This window comes from Telmatherina bonti (assembly GCF_933228915.1).
Source record: "Telmatherina bonti genome assembly, chromosome: 15".
Classification (NCBI taxonomy): domain Eukaryota; kingdom Metazoa; phylum Chordata; class Actinopteri; order Atheriniformes; family Telmatherinidae; genus Telmatherina; species Telmatherina bonti.
The window spans coordinates 18010827-18035796 of record NC_136613.1 but is presented as its reverse complement, the minus strand read 5'-3'; the positions used below and the strand labels follow the sequence as shown (position 1 = coordinate 18035796).

At 38.9% G+C, this 24970-nt stretch overlaps 1 protein-coding gene across 1 annotated transcript; it reads right to left on the bottom strand.

Annotated features, from left to right (window-relative positions):
• Positions 1-129: 129 nt before the first annotated feature.
• Positions 130-24674, bottom strand: tbl1x (transducin beta like 1 X-linked). The gene is made up of 15 exons (XM_079254562.1): positions 24408-24674; positions 6838-6943; positions 6189-6334; positions 5695-5914; positions 4665-4797; positions 4392-4533; positions 4223-4286; positions 4011-4108; positions 3786-3846; positions 3531-3652; positions 3379-3453; positions 3159-3286; positions 2483-2648; positions 2299-2400; positions 130-2141 (listed from the first exon to the last, which is right to left on the bottom strand). The coding sequence occupies exons 2-15, from the start codon at positions 6893-6895 to the stop codon at positions 2115-2117; spliced, it is 1542 nt and encodes a 513-aa protein (XP_079110688.1). The 5' UTR covers positions 6896-6943; positions 24408-24674; the 3' UTR covers positions 130-2114.
• Between the last annotated feature and the right edge of the window lie 296 nt (positions 24675-24970).

Below are 24970 nucleotides of genomic sequence, written 5' to 3'. Positions count from 1 at the left end.
AAATATCATGTAGTTGTGTTTGTGATGCAGAGTGGTTGTTGAGAAACATTCAGTTTTTTGATAAAGGGGTGTGTGTGGACAAAACAGACATGTTTTCTGATATCAAAATAGAGTAATTTATTTGAGACACTGAATGACTTCAAAGATTTGTTTTGTGTTGGAAACAGGTGACAACACCCTGGAACAGGGTGAAAGAGAGATTGTAGCTGTCATAGCACTTGTCCCATATTGGGCTCTTCAGCATGCCAATAATGGCCACCAACCCACAGCCCAATTCTCAGTCTGACACAGACAATAATGGCTCTCAGCAAATTGGAAAAAAAAGAAAAAGAAAAGAAAAATCAGGAGGCAACATCCATTAGAATCCAATTGTTATACAATAAAGGAGAAAAAAAAGACAAATTCACTTTTAACATAATCTGAACATTTTCTGGATCCACAGATACAAAAAGTGCACTTTAATTTCCTCTGGCAGAAAATGACTAAAAGTGAAAAGAACCAGAAAAAAAAGGCAGAAAGAAAAGTGGTGGCAGATTAAGATAGAAACTACTTTCTTAACTTGAAATCCCAGTAAGCAGAACCAAGCAAATATTCTGCACAATTTTAAACCCTCAAGCCACCACACAGGCATTTCAAATCTGACCAAAACGCAAATCAGATAAATTTGCAACGACTCACAGCTAGTATTTTATCTTTCTGGAGCAACAGCAGGACTTCTGCATGAACTCCACCATCCAATCAAAACGTAAATCTGAGTGTTCAGAGGCCTAATTGGGAAGTGCCAAAGAGGAACACGGTGATGCTAATCAAGCTGTACCAACTCTCTTCGTTTAGATGAGAGATGGATGGTTGTGTATGCGGATCTTCCTGATCCACATACACAACCATCTTAAAGCAGCAGACCCAGCAGGAGACTGAAGACTGCCAACTCCCATATGGTTGACAAGATAACCCCCTGAATGCAGCTAATGAGGTGCACATTTCCTCGATGGCTTTCAGCGATCAATAGAGGAAAGTAAGGATGCTCAATACCTCTCTTGATTGTAACTCATTAGAACAAGAAAAGAACAACAGAACTCGATGCATCGGATACGGTTGGTCGAGTTAAGATCATATTAAAAGAAGCCGATGATGAGACATGCATATCAATAAAAACGCTCTTGCCACGCATTGACTGCAAATATGCGACAGCTCTAACCATTAGAAAGCTCCTTTAGATGGCAATAAAGCGTACTGTATATAAACATATATACACAGTATATAAGTCTGTGTATTAATCTAATTTACATCTTTACATTCTTGAAATTTACATCCAAAAGGCAGAAAATTCTCTTTGTAAACCACACTTTTCACATCTTTCCCACAAAATGACTTTTTTTTAAAAAATCTCGTGTTGAACTGAGCGAGGACTATTTTCTTGCCAGGTTTTCCTCCTGTTGACCTGATCTTAATACCGAGCTAAGAAGCATCTTGTAGCGACACATTCATCTGTGGCAAACAGTCAAAACAAGCACCAGGTAGTCTTAAAACAAAGTCTCCTCCACTAAGGAGAAGTTACTGTCAAAAGACAGTAGCAGTGTTTCAGCCTCGTGTACCGGTTACTTTCATCCTGTTGCTTGCAAGCTCATTTGGAAATTAAGTAACATTTCCTCAAAGGAATCCTAAGTCCACAGCCTTCCCTTCACAATTTGTTGCCTTCTACAGCCCAAACACCTGTCTCTCATTATCACTTCTCTCTTTATAGAACTCAACTCATCTTTGTTTTTCCACCCTCACAACCCGATAACAGCATGACGCGCGGCCCGCAGGGACCACAGTACGTCCTCATTAGAAACCTTATAATACATGGATGTGCCAAGGGAGTTGAGTCCAGTCTTGGGGATTTCTGAGCCAGTTTCCATCTCATCTCAGGCTTACCATAAAACACACATCAACAAACTATAAGGTGCACTGATCTCAGGTGGTGTTCATGCCGCTGCCACCATCTGCTTCAACTCCTGTGAGGGGTTTGTTTCAGTACACCTTTACAGTACTTCTTGAGCAAGAAGAGCGTTGCTGATGTCAGAAGAAGGCAATTTCTGCACATTCCAGAATTCATCATCACCTCGGGGCAGCTACTTCCGGAGATCGAGAACACAAACCTGGAATGGAAAGAATTTCGTAACGTGAGAACATGTTTCAGCGTGTATGTCTTGATTTTTTTTAACGTCGTTATTACAGAGGCACCTTGTGTTGTCAGTGAGATACTTAAAGGCTGCAAATGAAAACTGGCGCTGCATTAGCTTAGCCCTGACTTACCGAGCCATCTGACGCACTGGCACCGACTTTATCCCCAGTGCTGTTCCAGCACACCTCGAAAATGCCACCAGTACCCCTGTAGCTGTGCACCAAGGCCCCAGTCTGAAACAGCAGCACAAACATAAAACACCTAACTAGTTCTACTAAATCGCTCAGCTGCTACTTAGTACAGTCTGACCCTTACCGTAGTGTTCCAAATGTGGACACATTTATCAAAAGAGCCGCTGGCGAGGTGTTTGCCATCGGGGCTAAAGGCCACGCTGTAGACGGGCTCCTGGTGCTTGGTCAGTGTATGAATGCAAACACCTCGTTCGACATCCCACAGTCGCACCGTCGAGTCAAAAGATGCACTGTGTGGAATAATACAACAATGAACTTGTATCCTTTTTGTAAGAATCGTGTTTTTTTCTCTTTTCAGCAGTACAATAATAATATTATGATTATTATTATTACTACTACTACCAGTAATTCATGAAGCGGTTAAGAAATCTCAAACTGGGCCAGTCCTTTTCTTGGGTGTAAGAAGTGAGGAAAGGAACAGTCGAAATTAAAAGCCTTTCTTCAGTGAAGTATATATAGGCAAAATTTAATGTCTGGATGCAGCAAATGGAAATAAAATCAAAAGGATGATCCACCAGAGCCAAAGCGAGGACACCAGTTGGATTACAAGCAGGTGTGCTGGGTTGCCAGGATGGACTGTGAATTTTTGAGGCATACAAATCTGGGTCAGCTTGAAGGGCTGTTGGCTACTAAACATTACTTGCACTGGGATCTTTGCTGGAATTTCCCCCCCCCCCCCGTTTCTGAATGCCAGACACTCCCTTTAGATCCACGTCAGCTATGTGTGAAGAGTGTCCCACCTGGCAAGCATGATGTTGGAGTTTGGGTTGCTTGTGCTAGGGCCCGTGGGGCTCCACTTGATGGTGTAGATTTCTTTACTGTGAGCCTGGAGGTCATGGACACAGGACTCCTGCTTCATACTCCAAATCTGAGTGAGACAGCAACAGCAAATTATTAATAAAAACACCTCACTTCACCTGTTTGTCTTTATACTTTTTCACAGTGAGGACCAGAACTTACTTTTAAGGTCATGTCATCCGAGCAGGAGGCAAGCAGCATACCTGATGGATCCCACTTAATGGCATTAACTTCATTCTGCAAAACACAACATGTTAGAACGATTGTCTTAGAAGTCACCAAGTCAGAAGAGCAACATGAAAGAAGCTGCTCACCGTGTGGCCCTGGAAGGTCTTGAGGGGCCGGTCGCTGCCAAGGCGACATACGTGGATGCACATGTCAGTGCTGCAGGAGGCAAACGTGGTGTTGTTCTGCCAGTCGACATCCAGCGCCGGGGCTGTGGAATGTTTTAATGCACATTTATTAAGAGTTAAAAGATATTATTCCCAAAATACAAGAGAACAGGAAGCATTCAGCAAAATATCTGCGATGATGAGTTCTGATTCTGAGTGCACAGTGAGTGGACTGACCTGAGTGAAAAGGGAACTGCTGCTTCGCCTCCCCTGTGTGTGCATCCCAAATGATTGTCGTCTGACCGATTGAAAGCACAATTTAAAACACAACCTTAGTTTCATGCAACAATTTGTGGAATTGCTTATGGAAAAAAACTGTCACAATTTTTATTTTTCATGGGATTTTATTAATCAAGTGTCATGCTAAAAACTGAAAATGCATCCATGTCGTCTATTAAATACCTTATCTACACCAGCGCTGAGAATACAGTTCCCCTTCTTATTCCACTTGAGTGCAAATATGGGTCCTTTGTGCTGCCCCAATGTGCTGGCCAGATTTCCTGATCAATCAGAAGCAATTTATTTTCAGAAGATGTCAGGTCAGGGGTTGCATTATTTAGACTAACAGTGCAATAAACCTAAGGACCAGAGACTGACAGTGATGGAGGACATACCATCCTTGGTCCATATCCTGGCAAATCCATCATACGAGCCTGTTGCCAGGAGAGTCCCATCGCTCTGTTGGAAGGAAAATGTATCTGTTACTCATCTGTGCTCAGCTGTCCATTTACCTCGTGGCAAACATACAAGGAAAGCGACGTGGACAGGTGATCTGAAACCTACATTCCAGTCTAGTGAGGTGACGTCTTTGTTGCTGGGAACATCCTGGCCGCCTTCTCGGATACAGTGGCGAAGTACTAGCTGGGTGGAGTTGGAGTTATTGTTCTCGTTTAGGTTCCAGATCCGGGCAGTGGAGTCGCCAGAGCTGAACGTGGGGGTTTGTGGAAAATAAACCATCAGCACTGGTTGTGATGAAGCCATATATCTCACAAATACACACAATACAGCATGACAGATGCAAAGTGAATAAAGATGCATCTCAGCACAGAAACTCACCCAGAGGCCAGCAGATCGCTGACAGGGTTCCAGGCACAGATGAACACTTCAGACTCGTGGCCTCGGAGCACTGTGGCTTTACTGGCTGGTATCTCGACATCAACATCCATCTCCATGGGCTCACTATGGTTATCTGAGGAGAGTGGGCGAACACAAAAGGTAGACAGATGCACATAAATATTTATATAGATCTCAACAAACATGCTAACACCTGCCCACACTTGCCAGAACGTTTTAAATGCAGGGGAAAAAATTACAGCTAATAAATATTTACTGAACAAATGTTTACTGAAGTTAATATCATTCTGGCTCATTTGTTGTTCACACGGTTACACACAACACAATTAGAATCAGTCACAGTCAGGGATATAACCTCTAGAATAAATTAATCCACCCTTTATCATCTAATCTTTCCCTCATCCAGCTCTTCAGGTTGTCATCCCCACACTCTCAATTAAATACTTTTGTGGATGTGCAGACAAACACGCTCTCATGCTACTCTTTGTAAAGCGCTCCAACTGATTTCCTCCTCTCTGGTTTCACTCAGAGCTGAACAACCCAAGATATTCAATGAAAAGCTCGAAGGATAAAGTGCACAATCCCCTACTGACATGTTTACTGAGGCAGAGAAAACAGCTGACCTGGTACCTTTAATCATGACACTTCTAACAACAGAGCTAAAGACGGCAAAGATGAGATTCATCTTACAAATCTGTTCAACATAAAGTGGATGTATGCTCCATTACTTTTCAAAACAGAGCACCATCAAAGGTCATAACTCTGTCATAGCTAAGATGAACCAAAATCTGGCAACTAAGAAAGCTGCGTTGACGCCAGCTGTTCTCATTGTTTTTTAGAGGAATAACTTAACTATATTTACAGCTACAAGTATTTCTGTTTTTAAGACAGCAGCATGTACTCCCGTCTGACCTTCCCCACTATAATCTAATCACCTCATTATTCAGCGTAGATGAGGTCAACCCCTGCAGGGGCATAATTATAATACCCATATTTAGAAGGTTCAACTTACTCATGTTGTGAGTACCATTCTCCTCTCCATTAACAGTGGCTTCTCCATTCTTTGGTGCATTTGATTGATTTCCAGAGGTTGAAGCTGATATGGAGCAGGCAGCCTGCTGCTGGGCTAGTTTGTCACGGAAAGCCTGCTGGCGAGTCTGCACCACATCTGGCATAACTGCATCAATGAGCGACAGTGATTCGATGGGTCGACCGTCAAAGACTGTGCCATCCTGTCACAGTTGGGGAAGGGATTTATAATTATTAGTGAGTTGTTTCATGTTAGCCTGTCTAACAATTGTTAGTCAGAGAGGTGACAAGTGTTTCCTGACTGGCAGGCTTCTAGTATTTCTAGCAGTATATCAGAGTTTCTGCCAGTATTAGGAAGAAAAAAAATATTTGAAACTACCTCTGTGTGTATCGACAAAGAGATCAAAGTGTGTCTTTGTATCATTAAACAACAAAAGACATCTGTGGGAGTCAGTAACAGCAGCTCTCTTTACGCACCTCATTAATGCTGATTTCTGCCTCCACATACTGAAGCCCTTTCTGCAGGATGGAGATGAGGGCTGCAGGGGGCACTAGTGTTCCATTGATGTTTGACTGGCTGATGTGGCTTTCAATGCCAAAGGTGAATGCTGAGTGGGAGAAACCTGAAAATAAAAACACCATGCACAAGATGTGCACAACAAAAAAACACAAATATTCAAAGAAGTGTCTTATCGGAGCTAAACAGGGCTAACAGCAATTGAACATCATTTTGCATCTTAATATACTTGACAGCATCACAAGGCACACCAATGTCAATGCCGACTAATCAGGTCTGATTCAATCTTCCACAATGTCACATTGCTTGAGATGTAGTCTCAAACAGTTATGAAATGAGGCAGCCATCAGTGGTCCAGGTTGTAGGAATGAAAAGCAATAAAAGGAACATTACAGTCTTCATATTCCAGGGAGGGAAAAGCACTGCAATAGCTTAGTGTAAGTGACAGCACGCTTTGTTTAATCAACAACATAAAAACAGAATCATATGTTCTGTGTTTGAGAATAATGATAACTGCATGCTCATTGTTAGCAATCCCCAGCTCCACAAAATACTTCTATGTCACATTGTAAATCTGTGAACTGTTTTGCAGATATCTGTGAGACAAACCTGATTCTTGGAGGTATCTGTAGACCAAGAAATTCACTTCGTCACTGGTAATACTCATCTTAGCCCGATGAAAGGGAGGAGGTATGCTGGAAGGCTGAGCTCACTCCTGAAAAAAACAAAACAAAAGAAATTAAGTCTAAGATTAACATTAGTTCTACGATGTGGCACAGTGCATTTAGAAAGGAGCTTGTTTATGGGCTTACATGACATTTAACAAATAACCTTGATCATATTCTGGTAAAAAAAATATAAACCGATTCTACACACAGTATCAGGTTTATCTCGATGTGTGCCAAATGATGCAGTCATGTGCAAACACACAAACATAGGACAGTCCTGACTCCCAGCCTGCAAGCTCATGCTCACCCTACTTTTGCCCAGTGATGTGTGATTCCTTGCTTCGATGGTGTCTGTGGCTGAGTTACTTAACCACTGAATCCATATTTAATACTGAATTAAAGCGTTTAGAGACCTTTCTGGCTTAATGAGACTGTCTATATCAATTTAGCCTCCACTGTGAGCTCACTGGGGCTTCCCCTTAGTGACCCAGCCAACTGTAGATGGAAAGAACTTTGATAAAGCAGGAAGGATATTAAATTGCTATTCGACTGTCCATCAGAGGGAGCGAACAAAAACCATGTCAAAACACACACATGTATAGCACACACTACAGGAAGGAGAATGCAGAAGACAAAACAAAAAAAGAACCAGACTGAAACCTGAGAATAAGTTGAGACATGCATGTGTAATACCATTTCCTGCACCCCCGCTGGGAGGTAAAGGGGCAGGTATTTCACAAAGAATACAATGGGAGAAAAATGAAAGGGTGGTGTCAGGTATGAAGACTGCATGGCTGTCCAACTTTAATTCCAAACACGGTCCAGGCCTACTCATGATTCGCTTTGGTAGCATAGCAACAAGCGAGATCGAGCAAAAATGGACAAAGAATGGTGTTGTCCCAATTACCAGTGGGCATTCAGCCAGATGGGCTGAACATGTTACTCAACCTGAATTATTCAGTCTCTCACCTTGGTATATTCTTTCAGTCTACTTTGAATGAACCACAGCACACATGAGAGCAGCAATTATAAAATCATAATTGGTGCGGCACACAATCCTGCAAAAATAAGACTGTCACATAAAAACCCCTGAATAAGAATAATTATTACCATTTCAATTATTTTCCACAATCATTTACCAACAAATCATACTCAAAAATGCAAATAACAACACACTGCCATAAACAAAACACCACCACTCAAGCAACTGTTGCCTGTTTTGACCACAGTCAGCATGTTTCTCTTTAGCTAATTAGCTTACATGTGGGACTAGGAAGGGCTGGCCACATCAAAGCAAGGCAGCCACTGCTCCCAAGACAGCTACAGCTACATACCAAACAACTGGAAATGTAATTAACACGCAGCCTGGAGGGGCTCAGGTCCCATCAGTGTTGGGCAGCAGCAATAATCCTTCTATCAGATGGGCCTATGATGCCATCATCCATTACACAACTCGCCCAGCATTCAGGTCTCCTTTCACCAAACAACTGTAACGTTTACATGGGAGTTTTAATTCCTGCTTAATTCCGGATAAAGGTTCATTTTGCTTTAAACTGATGAAAAATGACGATGTGAACACTTAATTCCAAATGCAAATTTTAATTCAGAATTAAACCTAATTCCGATCTAAGTGGCTGGTTTATTCACATTTTAATTCCAAACTATTTCATTCCTGTCATGTAAACCTTAATTTCACTCCAAGTTCATTCCAGTTGTTCTGCTCACGCTCATTACCTTGTCCTGTCCAGGTACTAAAAAATTGTAATAAAAATATCGGCAAAACTGGGACTTATTATGTAGTTACGACTGAAAAGGCGAGAAACAGAGAGCAAATTTTGTTTATTTCCAGTATACGTCATGCGTCATGTGCGCCCTCTGTCCAATCAGAACCTTTCCCAATCCGCCACTTCAAAGAGGAATTAAGTGAGGACATGTTTCATGTAAACTTCCATTCAAAATTATTATTTTCATATAAACTCGTAGGAGAGCACGTTGATTCGAAATTATGCAATCCCAAATTATTAATTCCCGATTAAAAAACATCATGGAACCATAGTCAATGGGCCTTCCTGGAGGCCAGGCACTATGCTAACCTCTGAAACAGTTTTATGGTTTATCCACTGGAGTGATAAATGGAGTCAAAGTCAGAGATTGTTCCCCTTCACTACAAGATACAGCCTCACAAATGATGAAAGATTTGAATAACCATCTCTCTGAAACGGGTTAAAGAGAAAAGGAGTGTTTAAATTTCATGAAGGTAAGATTTTATAGCAGGATTGCTTGATTATTTGGATTAGCTTAGTTTGGGTCTTTCACTGAAATTTCAAAAAGCATTAAATAAATTTAAAGTCAAACAAAAGCATGAATACAATAAAGAATTCATTAAAAAGCTACCAACCACAGTCCAGACACAACGTTAATAAGGGCAAGTATTTCAGTTAGATACAAATAAAATCGAGAAGATTCCAGTTGATGTATTGCAGGCAACCGGCCCAATACAAAATCTAATCCTCATGGCTTAGGTTGCTATAGCAATATGAATCATGTCACACGCTGAAGGTAAAAGAAATCCACAGCCATGACCCTGCTTGGAAATATCAAGAAGCTTTACTGCATTAAATCAAAGAAAATGCACAGAGAAAGTGTGTTGATTACCATCAGTGCACCAGGGGAATAGTACTATGCATTACAAGCACAAAAAAATGAAGTCTATCCATTTCAATTCACTGTATATTTGAGACAAAAAGCATGAGAATTGATTCCAAAATAGCTGTTTTTTTACATCATACAGCTGTGATGAGCTATATGCTACAAAATCAATTAGTCAATAAGCCATTCAGTAAAAACTGAACTTAAAAAAGTTGACATATCAATCAATTAACTGGAAAAAAAAACAAACAAAAAAAAAAACAGAGGTAGAAATGTTCTCCTTCAGTGTGAGGGAATGCATACAGGAGTGTAATACCTTGTTTATCCAGATAAGTCATTTGAGAACAAATTCTCATTTGCAAAGACAAAGTATCTTTCATTGTTGCCCAATAAAACTTACAATTTACACAAATACAAAAAATAGACAGTTTACCAAAACTACAACAGAAAAAACAGGAGTTAAAAACAATAAGGAAAAGCTAGTTACCATAACAGTGGCCACAAACAACTATATCAATTAAATTAAGTGAACAAATATTATAATAAAACAAAAATGACATGTTAAGCAAAACTTTACACTAAAAACTTCTGGGTGGATTTTCATAATTGTTCTAACTTAGATTCCATTAAATTTTGGGAGTGATCCGACCATCATCTGGATCCAGGAATTTTTTTAAAATTCTTCATTCTTTATCATTGACTACAGTTACATGATGTTTTTTTAATTCGGAATTAATAATTCGGAATTAACGTATTCTCCTACAAGTTTACATGAAAATAATAATTCCGAATGGAGGTTTACATGAAACACATCCTTACTTAATTCCACTTTATGCCGGGTGGACACTGTGCGATTTTGAGGGGATTTCACCACGATCTTGCTGTCGCAGACCACGCTGCGTCATCGTGGAAACATCGTAGGGTCGGGATGTCCGGTCGGGAGGTCGTAAGCCGTACAGTGTGAGAACACTCACGAAGAAGGATTAATTGCTGCTACATTCTAACGATGATGCTGCAACCTCCCGATCAAACTTCTGGCATGTCAGAAATTTTCGCCGTCGCTCGTACAGTGCAAGTGGTGTTACGTCACGATTCTACGTTCGCACCTGCGCAGAAGACACCAGTGGAGCTTTAAACAATGGTGGGCAACCCCAACTTCAGACGTGTGCAGTGGACACAGCCGCTAGAAGAGAGATTAGTAGAGCTATGGAGAGAACACAAGGTTTTCTTTTTTTATTTTGTTTCAGCGCACACGACAGCGTATGCAACTGCAACAACTTGCTGCCTGCTCGCCATCTTGTTGTCAGGCACGCTGTGGTTGTCATAGGAACTAGGAACCTTTGTTTTTCGTTGTTCACACTCGAGCACGTCGTGCCATCACACGCTGACTGACACGACAACTAGTCGTGGTTGTCAATAATCGTGGCTGACAGCAGACGTACAGTATGAGTACACATGCCGTAGGGTCAAATAGAGTACGAGGGACAAACCCGGTTGTGCAGTGGGAGCATTTCCCCGACAGTCAGATTTCTAAAATCGCACAGTGTCCGCCCAGCATTAGAGTGGCGGGTTGGAAAGGGTTCTGATTGGGCAGAGGTTGCATGTGACATATGACGTATACCGGAAATAAAGTTTGCTCCCTGCATCTCTTCTTTTCAGTTGTATCTTCTAAAAACTACATAAATAAATACCAGTTTCACCGCAATTTTCTTTATAATTGTTAAGTATCAACACGAGCACACTACTTCACTTTGCAGCAACTGAGAAGGAGAAGAAAGACAGACCACCAAACACGGGAGGCAAAAGAACGTGAGTCATCGGGACAGGAGAAGGTAATGAGCATGTGCAGAACGACCGGAATTAACTTAGAGAGGAATGAAGGTTTACATGTCAGAGGAATTAAATAGATTGGAATTAAAATCCGAACAAACCAGCCACTTACATCGGAATTAAGTTTAATTCCGAATAGAAATTTGCATTAGGAATTCAGTGTTTACATGGTCATTTTCATCAGTTTAAAGCAGAATTAACTTTTATTCGGAATTAAACAGGAATTAAAACTCCCATGTAAACGTAGCAATTGTGAGCCAGGGCAAGTATATATGCATATAACTTTGTAATAAATGGGGTAAAAAACACAGAAGTTACAAACAGGCTTTACAAGATATCAAAGGCTAAGCAGGATCCCAGCAAAATTCTGAATATTATGATACAGAACAGGAAAAAAATGGGATATTTGGTATTTTCATCACTGCAAGAGAACAAATTTAGACAAACATGCATCAGATGCCATAATATGGCCAATATATCTAGGAATGTAGTAGTGTAAAAATGCGTGTAGGACTATAACAGGATGGAGAAACACTATACGGTTGGAAATGAACACTTGGTAAAGAACTCTCTTGAGTGCTGTTCTAGTTGCACTTCACGCAGTCACTTTCCTTTTAGTCGCTGTACAGTAAGTTTATAAGATAACCAGGTTCTTTCAAGCTTTCAAGCAGACCGGGGTCCACTTCTTTGGTCTGGATCAGTCCGTTTGGTGTTCGTACTGTGCCAAAGGAATAGTACTGGAAGCGGACCATGGCCCGTGTAAAGAAAACTTAACAGCAGCAGTGTGAACATGTTCTCAGAAAAGATTCATTTAATGTTTATTATATTTGCTTGTGGAACAAATTCATACTAATCAGAATGTTTTTTTAAACTAAAAACACAAAATGTTTGCCTACATTTTGATACATTTTAATCCCCTAAATCTCATAAAGCTGGCCATAAAATGATTTAACTACCAATTAAGGAGAATGATGCAATGGAGGTTGCCTGCTGTGAGTGTGGTCTGCTTTTACCTCCCTTTACGGTATATGCCAAAAGACGAATATGAAATATTTTGTTTGTCTTCTGCCCCATTTATGTGCATCACTTGTTCTGTTTTTAGGGCTCTTTTGTATGTGTACCCTAAACCTGGTCCACCTCCACTTATAGCTGTGTGACACTGTTCAGGTTGTTTGGGTTGATATGTGTTTTATATTCCAGTGTATATTGCCAGTTATTCTAAGTTACTTCTGTCAGATAAAATTGGTTTAAATTAATGCGCTGAGGTCTTAAAAATATATAACAAAATGACTCATAAGATGCTCTCATTTGAAACTGTGGAGTACTGTCAAAAGGCCTATTTATGCCACATTACGTTCGTAAATAGTGACATCTGTTTAAAACACTGTCATACTTTGCTGTCCTCATACTTCCATAGCTCTTTTACACTGCCATTGTTGTTAAGTCCGTTCATGCACTAGTGCACAGTGCTGTGTGCAGATTTCACTTCTGCATTTTGATATTGGTAATGCAATAATGCACTACCAAAAAGTTGTTTACAATGGTCCAAAAATACCAAAACACGTGAAAGAATAAAACCACTACATTATTTGCTGTTCTCAATTGCTATCTGTGCTTTTAATTCTGTGGTTTCTGCATCATCTTTTTCCTGTTCCTCTTCTTATGACATGCACATTTCACTGGTTTTGTGCCAGCTACACAACTTAACAATGGGTACGGTTACATGATGCTTTTTAATTCGGAATTATTTGGAATTAAAACATTTCAAATTGGCAGTATTCTCCTACGAGTTTACATGGAAATAATAATTTCAACTGGTGGTTTACATGAAACACAACCTTACCTATTCCTCTCTCGCGCGGTTGCTTAGGAAGAGTTTTGATTGGACAGAGGGCAGACATGAAGTATTGACATCAACTGGAAATAAAGTTGGCTTTGTACTTCCCATCTTTTAGGCCATAACTTGGAAAACTCCAAAATAAGTACCAGTTTAGCAGCTATTTTTATTATAATTTTAAAGTACAAGCGCGACACAAGCATATTACTTCGCAGCAACTGAGAAGGAGAAGGAAGACGGACTACCGAAGACGGGAGGAAAAACAATATGCGGAATAAGTCCGTAATCGGGACGTCGTTGGGATGGGACAAGGTAAGGAGCATGAGCAGAATGATTGGAATTAATTTAGAGTGGAATTAAGGTTTACATGATAGAGGAATTAAACAGTTCGGATTTAAAATGCGAATAAACCAGCCACTTAATCCGGAATCAAGTTTCATTCCGCATTGACTTTTGCTTTAGGAATTTGGCGTTTACATGCCATTATCCGTCTGTTTAAAGCAGAATAACTTTGATTTCTAATTAAAGAATCAAAGCAAATCTGTCTTCTGCATTAAGCGGAAAGTTAATCCGCCTTAAGAGTGCATTTGATAAGCCATTGACACATGAAGAGCATGTGTGAACAGCAGTGTTTGAAAATAATGGCGCATCACTTCCTTAAAACATGCAAATTAGGGTTCACTATTTGCCACAGTTCAGGCAGTTGTTGCAATATGCATATCGTGCAGGCGAATATCGCTACAAAAGTGAATTTTCATATTGGGCAGCCCTAATCCATACCTACTCATATAATCTTATTAGGTTATTATGCCAATAATAATGTTCAAGCTTTGGTGCAGTAATACCAGATTGGAAGTCCACTTGTACCAACATTTTGTTTTGACTATGTTATTCCACATTTTAGCTGTACTATTCTATAAAGATCTCAACCATTTAAAGCACTACATGATCTAAATCTCCAACCATCAAAAATTTTGGTTTTGGTTTCAAACTCAACAGTTCTCCAACACAGGTGCCATATTTTTGAAGGAGCGTCAAAGCTTTAAATATTTTCTCAAAGCCCATCTACAAAATGAAAAAACGGGAGTAACCAGAAGAACTAAAAGTATAGGTGGAGTGTCAAAGTGTGACATCAAGGTCATGATGGGACTTCTGGTTAAAACTGGGCAAGCAGGTTACACAGACAACAAAACAAAGCCTTTTCTTCCTTAGTTGCAGTTTCAGGATTGGTGTGGTTGAACAGCAGCCAGGGTGGGTTGGTTCAGCCAAAAAAGCATATCAATTTAGATGGAAATATTCTGTAACAGCAAAAAATGGTTAAAACTATGCAATTTTGAAATAAAAAAAACACTACAAAACTAAGGGCAATTAAGTTTAGGAAATATATTAAAAGATACCAAAGGGACTCATTTCAGGCAGAGATCTGAGAATGAATAAACTGTGTAATAAATATATTCCATCACAAGAAGATTTTTAGGAAAAGTATTGCCTAAAAGGCTTAGTTTTTGTTTGGTTTTATTATATGTGATTTATAATGCATAAAAATAGTAAGGTTCAATCTACACAATTTGTCTTAAAAATAGCTCAAAATACATCACTGATTTATCAACTACAATAGCAAAAAGCAGTGTTCATCTTTTTTTATTGAAAGGAGAAAAAAACTGCTGCAATAATTCCATGTGTGGCTGATTAAAAAAAGAATTTCATGTAAATCAGCCAACCATTTCATAACATCAAATAAAATTCTTTCGACATTTGAGTAGAATATAATAGTTCTAACAGCTACAGAAGCAGTCATCATCAGCACATGTAGTTTTAGAAACAATGATGTTAAAAACCTGCATACCACATACCCATTTTCTCCTGAACAGTCACCTCCTGACAGATGTGCAAACAAGACCTGGAAACAGCAGCCATTTTCTCTTGAACTGCTCTGCTGAGTAAAACCCTGCTTTGAAGCTTCTGGTTGGGCTGCAGTCTTGAAAGAGGGGGAGGGGAGTGTGTGTGTGTGTGTGTGTGTGTGAAAGAGAGAGATGGGGAGAGAGGGAAGGTGTGGGGGAGGGGGACCCAGAAAATGGGGATGGTGGAAGGGGAGCTGGGTGGTAAATAATGATTTCCACACAGGTAATCAAAACAACCATTTGTGTATTGTCCTTTGCCTTACTCAATGAGAGAGTAAATGTAGGTCAGCAAAACTGTGGGGGATGGTAGCCTTTAGTCACAGGGGAAACACTTCTCCCACGCTTCCTTTGGGTGGCAACACTTAATGTTTACCAGTGGTGGCAAACTGTGTGCTTAGAGAGACAATAGTCGTTAGGTTTCCATCCTAACTGAAAACTCCACCCACTGATTAACATTTCTCTATAGGATAATATCTTCTATGTGAAATTACCTCCTGAGGTAATCTGCTCATCTAAAAACCTAGGAACTGTAAACTCTGCATGGCACATGGCTAGTCAGCTTGTTAGACCTAGCGTGCCAAATTTACTGGGTCTTTCAGTGCTCAACGAAAACCAGATTTAGACACAAATCTCTAAATCCCTTTGTCAATCATCTGTTAAATACTTTGAATAGCATTTAACTTGTTTAAAAAGTGTTTTTCAAACCCATCAAGTCTGATACAACTGCTTATGCCTGGAACTATGGGGGTAAAGTTTCTTGGCTTTATTGGCCAGCCCCATGACATATAACCTACATGTTGGGAGTAATAATATGGTGAGCATAAAAGTGTTGCATTCAAAACATAAACGCAGTTTTGACAGCATTGTGCACAGCTCCCGTGGGTAAGATGTTAACTGGGTCTTCAGAGAAATCCTCTAGTGGCAGGTTGCAAAAAACATAATAAAATGTCATACCTCTACTATATCTTAACCAAAGACACATTTCTTTCTGAGAAGGCTTGTCAGCTCCAAAATCACTCATCTGTAGCTAAATTGAGTTAAGACAACATTAAGCTACATTGGTTTTGCAAAATATTTAAAAAAGGGGGGGGAAAAAAACAAAAAAAACACCCACATTTTGTACAGGCGGACAGAGATTTAAGGGACACATTTTAGATATACTTTTTTTTCTGGATTGAGGATATTGTGAAAGAACCTCATTTTCCACAAGACAGCACCTAGTATAAGAGAACAGTTATGGACTAAGAATTACTAAAAGACTCATCATCATCTGCAATTTGAAGTGTCGCAAGTTAAGATCCACCCTCATGCTAAAATGGCTGCATAAGAAAAACAAACAAACCTCCAGTCCTACTTGGCTGATGTAATATATAATATTATACTTATTTACAAATCTCAAAACAAAATAGGTGATTCGTACTATTATAATGGAAATCTGGGCTCTTCTTTTATGAAGGTTCTTCAGTTAGGAAGGGAGGAAAAATATACAACATCTTTCAATTCCATTTATTTTCACATGACTAAAAAGATGAAATGGTGTGAAGACTGTCACCTTTATAATGTGAATTGCAATGAGGAATAATCAAAAGCGGGACAAAACTATTGACTGTATTGTATTACTCTACAATCCAACATAATTAAATCTAAGGTCCAGACTGAAATGAAAATAAAATCTTATAAACAAGATTATCCCCCCCATGTAACTCACTATAAATGTATTAAGGGTTATGTGGTCTTTTGACGCATTTTTCTAGGATAGCAGTTTAGGCTGTATGTGAAGCAGCTTCTTTTTGCTCAGTCTGCAATATTTTCCAATCTCAACATCAGATGACCTTAATTTTAGATACCGCAGGCTAGATTACATTCACATGAATATATGGAGTGGTTACATTTCTCATTTTGACACAATGTCACGAATGATTACACGTATTAAAACAATACAATGCCAGACTGAGTTCTAAATACTCGAGGGAGCAGGCAGTGACTTTGACTATGGACGAGCTTATTGAGGAGATATCAAGGATGGGCATAATTAATCAACAATAGATTAATTAATCGTCAAAAATTTCACTGATGGCAATATTTTTAAAATTGATAAAACTAATGCATCTTTGGAACTCTGTTGAAGCTGTATGCTCGTGCATATTTTCCAGTTTAACCATTGAATGAATCCCATTTAACTCCCACAACTGTTGTTCATCTAAATGAGGAAACACTGTATTTTTCTAATTTCACTGCATTTTATAGCACCCCATTATAAGATTAAGGGGGAAACAAGAAAGACGTTCTACATTTGCAGCTTACAGCTTATTCACTATCACAAATAATTCTTTCATACTCTAAACCCATCTTCCTAATCACATTAGTACATTTCTACAAAAAGCCTTCTTATTTTATGGCATGTCTGCAAAACAATGTGGTTTTTAGGGTTACATCATCTGAAATCAAATCAAATCAATGCTATGTCTTTGTGGGAAAGAACAAGACATCATGGCCAGCATTATGGAAGCAATCTTTTAGTCTTGCTAAAACAGCGGATCATTTCTTTTTTGGTTTGATGCATTCTTCCATCTTTATTCAAAAGTTAAAAAGAAAAAAAAATAGGTGCCCTTGACATTGCAAAATAAACAGATATCATAGCCAAGTATTTTCTTTTTTCAACAAACTGAGGATCTCAGAAACAAGCTGTAAACACTGAGACACATCAGTGTGGGCAACACAAGTGTTGCTATGGTAACCGGAAGCTCTTGCTTTTCTATCAACAGCTGCTCGTGCCACCTTAAATATCCCCAACCCCCATCCCACCCCACTCTCTGGCGTTTTCCTTCCACCAGACATCAGGGTCAAACAAACAAGACAGACAAGTGCACTGAAGCACCGATCTTCATTCTGAGCTGTTCCTTAGCCATTTTTTCACCCAGTATTTCCATAGTGCAACACTAATGCTGCATACCAAAGACTTTCAATCACAAAGCAGCTATCCTGCAGATCAACTGACTGTGTTTACATGTGCTAAAAGTTTTTGGGTGTTTCCTACGTACAACTATAAGGAGTATCAGTGTATATTATTATTATTGACATATAGTGCTGAAATATCCCTTTGCCACTTCAAATACAAAAAGACAAAAACAATTATACACTTTTCGATGTGATCCCTTACAATCTGGGCATGGCTAGTCATGTCAAATCAGTTCCAGACAAACTAATCAACAACAAAATCACTAAACTGCCATTTCTTTGGTGATCTACAAGTTTACTGTGAAACATATTGCACCAGCTGCCTGGGAAAACACTGGGAAAGTGAATAACCAATGAGCACATGAAGAATAGACACAGTCAAGCAAAACAAACTGTACAACTGAGATTGCCATCCAATGCTGGTTGAGTAACACAATGTTTGAAGTCTTAAACTAAAGTAAACACCAATATTTTTCTTACTTAACAGTTGACAATAATTCCAACAACGGGTGGGAAACAATCTGGTTTGCATGGCACAATGTCCCAAGCTACCTGTCTGGTAACATCCCTTGAAAATATCTCATTGGGAGATCATGAGATAGAGAGGCAGGGGGACGGACATAATTAACACATAGGTGCAAATTGTTCATGTGTGGGACTGTAACAGCTGAATAGTGGCCAAGGGTTATTAGTGCATGAATAAAATAATCAAGGTGTAGCTACTCCTCAGGCACATAAAATCAAAGAGCATATAAAAACTCTCCAAATTATCTTTACTTTTTTAACTAAAATGCTCTTGTAACTTTGTGCAACAGGAGCAAAGCACTGTGGGTACATCGTTTAGTTAGGTTCAGGTCTTACGTACAAGGCAGGGTATCATCTTGCCAGCACTATAAAATCATATTTCACTATTAAACAACAGTTCTATGAGGCAGAGCACACTCATTATACAGAAAAAAAAAATTCTATTGCAAGACAAAGATGTGACCACATTTTTATTACACCCACAAACAATAATTGCACAAGCCATGCAATAATTATTTTCCATCAATCTCACTAAATGGGCTCTTTATCTGCCACCTGAAAATGCAAACATGTTTAAAGCTGTCTTTAAACAACCTTTTTTTTTTTTTTTTTGCTTAGAAGCCTTCCTGAATAAGTGAATTGACCCAGAAATATCTGACAGCAGCCATGATAACACTCTGCTGAATTCCCTAAATGCTAAGGAAAGAAGCTCTGGTCATTTATTTGCCATCTCCTTTAGTAAAGGAAACACTAGATCTTATTTTAAACAGGAAAAGAAGATAATTCGGTTCCAGTTTCTTGTAACAAACAGTCACAGGAGGCACTAGTTTCTCAGTCACACTATATGGGATTCATACAAATAAATGAATACGGAAGGGCTACTATGGTGATCATATATCCTTGAATTATCAACCTTGACAATGCAGTACTATTTTTTTTAATTTACAAAATTGACATAGTTGATATGAACTTGAATGTATGAGACAAAGTACATGATGTACGTTCATGACTTTTTTTTTTTTTTTAATTAACAGTAGTTTCACAACCTCTAACCCAAATCACAGCTTAGTATAACTTAGTGTTGTTGAATTCGTGGATTCTTACAGCAGCGTAATCATCTTGTCTTTGGGAATTTCTGCTACCACCATTCCTTAATGCCATAACATTTTTGAATTAGGTCAATATAAAATGTCTCGGAGGATATGACGTGATTATTCTGACTGTGGTTAAAATGTAGAGATATGCCAATAACCTCTTCTGGAAAAGAACAGAAAATCGACATTGTTACAAGTAACTCCAGCTCAGTGAATTTATTTTTAACTGCTAATTACCATGTCAAAATTGTCAAAACTCTTAAATATCTCTGCTATTTCTGGACTATGACAGCTGGCATCTGTTGAAGCAATGCTCCACACACATTCTTCCCGAAAGCTAGTGTCATCTTGTTTAAGCTAATGTAGCAATATCTAATAATGTCGGCTGGCTGTTCTCTCACAGTTAACAGGGCGCCTTCCATTTCTGCTCAACGTGCCAAAGCATAACAATTTGTCCCCATGTCAGCATATGGTACTCAATCTGTAGCTGTTTGAGAAAAGCACATGCTGAAACACTTAATCATGTTTTTAAACACACAAACCCACTTTGATTCGAACTGTAACAACCAGGTGTATTACTGATTATCTGTCAGTGTTACAGTCTTACTCTAATTTAGATTGATCCCTGTCAAATATTCAAAAGCTGGAAAAGCCTTATGAAACCATGCAGTACATAACAAGAATACAAGAAATATTGGGTTGGGGAAGCAATCCTTTAAAGATAATGTGTTAACAAAATAAAACAACACTGGACTCAGTTCCTCACCATAGCCATTGGATCATCTAAAGACAACGTCACATTGTCCATGATTATAGAAAGGAGGCAGAGTGTATATAGTCTTCTCTTCATCTGTCTCTCCTACACGGGCCCCATCTCTCTTCACTCATCACTTCATTCCTCCTCACCATCTACTGTGCGCCCTACAATTACTACAGGGATGTCCATTGTTGTGCCAGTCGCCATGCAACAGCTGTAGCATTGATAGAGATAAGGTGGTAAACAGAAAAAGAGCTGAAGTCTTCCAGCTACCATGTAAAGAGACGGTGCAGTTACAAAAAAATCATCAACAATCTAATGTAGAAAAATTGAATATAACATTTAAATATACCATTAAAAAAACAAAAATACACCACCCCCCCCAATAAAAACAAAAAGCTAACACGGCAGGAAATTAATAGGTGTGCAGAATTAATTCACAAAATAACAAATACATTATTTAGCTCTGTTTTAACTTTAACTAGGAACGCTTTAAGATAATTAATAATTTGCATAAGACCTCGATGACAACCCACTGATGACCTCCCCTTAGAACGTTTTTCTTTTTGACTACTTCAATATGGACCAGTGAATGTTTAATATATTAACCCAAATAATGTTGCTTTTTCTCTGCTGCTTACAGCCTCGGCTTTGTAGGAAACCATGGCAAAGTCAAAACACATCCCCTATTCTGTTTGCCTTTCTCTTTGAGTTAAAATGTAAAAACATAACAAAATATTTTAACAAAGCTGAATCATGATCTGGTCAAAAGATAAGGAGAGTGTAAAAATGCAGTTTAAACAACAGTTAAGAGGTTTCTCATTCCGGCATGCATGTGCTTGCACAACTTCCTGAAGAGTCATCCACCAGCAGTTTAAATGTCTTCATACACCTTCCTTCCCCTGAATGCCTATTTATATACATTCTTCTTTTTTAAAGAAAAGATTTAAACATTTCAACTCAGTCTTTCTACGCAGTGCCTGAATGAACAGAATAACCTTGGGAGAAAATGCTGACGAACAGAGCATAACCACACAAAGACAGGAGCGAAGCACAAGGAGGAAAGAAAAAACAAAAATGGAAAAACAAAAAATGAAAGAAATAACGAAAAACAGCAGTAAGCAACTGGAGAAATGCTTGACACATAGTTAAACATGTAGCACATCTTTAAAGGCATGTGCTTTTGTTTTCATTTAAATACACACAAGGCCAGGGTCAAGGAACCACAGACACTATTTCACACAATGATAAACAGTGTCGCCCTAAATACAAAATATACCCAAATGCATAACCATAGCTCTTAAGCAGCCAGTACTTGTATGGGCGAAATTTCAGAATAACCACTAGTGTGCCAGTTGGCTGGTAGCCCGTGAACACTGCATGTCTCTTCTGGAGAGAGAGAATGGCTCACCTCCCCCCATGGCCTATCATAAATAAATACCACTAAAGAAATATTTGGACAGCTCAAAACAGAGATTTGCTGCACCACAAGACTGACAAAGGTTTTCTCAGGGACTTCCTTGCCCTACTTACGAGCAGAGGATACAGTTCTGCTTTGAACTCAATTTTACAAAATGCTCTGTGCTGATACCTTTTTGAGCCCACAGTCATTATAACTGAATAGTTTTTTTTTTTGTTTTTTTTTTAATCAATTTCAAGGCAAAATAAGGAGGACAGGCTGCAATTTGACTGAATCATAGTTACTGTGTACTGCAGAACACCATTTTCATTTTAAACCCGAGATCGCACATAAAACTAACACTAAAGGCATTATGTTTAAACTGAATTTTACTATTTTACCAAAGCAAGACACACAATCTATTGACTTATAATATGATTTATGTAATGGACACATTGACACAACAACCAAATAAAAAGGACAGTAAAGATTGCTTAGTATAAAATTTGAAAACCACTACACTGAAAACAAACATATGTGAAAAACTAACATCAGGATTTTGTCTCAAATTGGACAGGGTGCTTCCTGCATGATGTTTGAGTCAAATGACTGTTGTAAAAAAGCCATTTATAGGATCTAACTCCAATTGCTCACTTAGAAAACATGACAGCTGTATGGACTTCCAAATTGTATCCCCACAAAAAAGCAACATCTGCACGACTCTGTTGTCTCAACTACAAATTTAATCTGCTTCCCTAATGAAGTATGTGAAAAATTTTCAGCTGCATCAAGTTTTTGGGCTATAACAAACAAATGTGGATGAGCTGTGGCAATTTCTTTTGGCTATGTCTACAAAATGGTGGCCCTATGTTGTATAGTCAGAACAATTCATAAAACAAAGACTTAGATGAGGGAGCCTGTAACTAATTTTTTGCAGAGTCCAAAATTCATTATGATCAACTTATATGATGCAACTAATATGTCTACTAAACAAATTTCACAATTGGCATCAAACATGCAGATGAAAATTACACTGGCACTAAAGTCTAAATAATAATAATAATACATAGATGGATAATTTGGAATTCTAACAGGAGGAAAGTATTGTTGGTTTGTTTGTAGAAGCTTGATTATATAATTGGTCCTGTAGTTCTTATCATGCCTAGCCAGAGGGGGGAGGGTGGGGGCTAGTATAGGGGGAGGAAAAGAAAAGCCAAAGGAATTGTCATAAGCTATATACAGAAGTTTATTATTGTAAATTTTACCAACGTGAAAATGGGTAATTGAGTTTAGCAGATTTCACACGATCCAGCTGCAACTGAACTTTGAAAAACTAAAAAACTCAAATATCTAAAAACTACTGTAATATTAAACCAACCATGTTGCTTCCGAAAATGTTCATCACATTACAAATGGTATATCCGATTGTTAGATTATGTTACTGCATAGTGTTAGGAACAGAGTGGAAGGCAAAGTGCATTTAATTAAGCTTGTTATCACTGCTTCACGTTAGGTGCTAAGCTCTATATTTCTCCCCTAAAAGTGGGCACAGCTGATCAGCCATATGAGTCACTTGCTCCTGCAACCTACTTCAAAAACAGGAAAGATGTTTTTATATCCAATCACATGCATTAAATCTTTTAAAAAATAAAGACAAATTTGCAAATTCCTTTTGATTTTCCTACATACATTTATCCTTTCTAATGTGACCATTCAAATCCTAAATTCCTGATGGCAGATATGAATACATATTTACATATCAAGTTTTTGTAAGCTCATAATAGTTACAAGACAAAAAGGCAAACTACTGTTCCATGATGATATTTATAACTTAATAAGTACGGTCGGGTTAAAATAACATTCAACAGTATTAAAACCACAATACACTGATTCTTTAAGGTCAGAATAGTTATGGTGGCAGAACAAAAAGTACACACCAATTCCACTGTCTTTCATTTTCATGTGATGAAATATTTCCTTTAAAGTTGCTGATTTTGTAATGTTATGCAGTTTTAGTTTGCACAAAGGCAGTGACAGCTTAACATTGTAGTTATATAGTAACATGAACTGGTGGCAGTATCTTGTACAGTTGAATGTCCTCCCATCCCCCACACCAGAGCTCACTAACTCAGCATGGCAATATAAATATGTATTATTTACATACATGCTTAAAATGACTTAAAGTGAACATTTGTGTTCGAGGGTGTTCTCATTATGTTGCTAAACGCAAAATAAACTATTTTATTCCTAGAAAGGGCAAACTTAAACTCCTATTTTGTCAAGTAGCCCTCAGCATAGCTATATAAAGTAAGCATGGTGGAGTCTTAGCAAAGTACATTGTTTATACCACGAACAAAGAAAGACAGTTAGGGAGAAGACGCAAACACGACATTAAACACACGTGTAAAGTCAATGGGAGACTAAGCTGCGAGCCGGCAACCTTCAACTCAACGCCATAATTACCAATTTATGAAAGTCATCACCCTCTTTGCCTGAATCCCTCACGGGGAGAAAGAAGCAGTGCATCTTAAACATTGCCTCTCGACCTTTTACAAGCTTACCTTTTTACTGTGAGAGTGAACTCGTGGTGTCCGCCGCCACCTCTTCCTCTTCCACAAGGAGAGCCTCCAACTTCAGCGAGCGAGCTAAGACTTTCCCCCCATTTTCATAATAGTCATATTTCAAGTTCCGACCGCGGTGTGTATGACTCACTGTCGGCTAATTTGCCGTGCTACCAAGCCGTGTTCGCCCAGACACGCTTGCAACTGGCGGTAAAGTTGGAATAAGCCCGAGTTTTGTGGCTGAGGCTCGCAGGCTGCTCCGCGGAGTTCCACCGTTCACTGAGAACAGGAGTGTTGAGACAGCAGGGAGCGTTGAACGGCAGCGGGAGAGACGTAGACACAGAGGGGGGAGGTGGTGGTGGTGGAGGGGTGAAGGCTGGCTGACCTTAAACCTGAATATTGAAAGCACGACTGGACATACAGCTTAATTAATGAATTAATTCGCTTACAGATTAGATCTGCTACGTCTCAGCCATAATTAGCCAAAGGACAAGCTAGCGTCTCGGTTAGTAAACGCCTACTAGCTTACATAAAGAGATAAACGAGGTGTCTTCAGTCCAAAG

Bases quoted from the DNA above. Each gene is read 5' to 3' on its own strand.
- tbl1x (XM_079254562.1), bottom strand. From the start codon at position 6,895: ATGAGTATTACCAGTGACGAAGTGAATTTCTTGGTCTACAGATACCTC. The intron at 4,287-4,391 runs GTAGGTTTCAGA...TCCTTCCAACAG, and splicing joins TCACCTCACTAGACTGGAAT to AGCGATGGGACTCTCCTGGC. The intron at 3,653-3,785 runs GTCAGTCCACTC...AACATTCCACAG, and splicing joins GCAGTTCCCTTTTCACTCAG to CCCCGGCGCTGGATGTCGAC.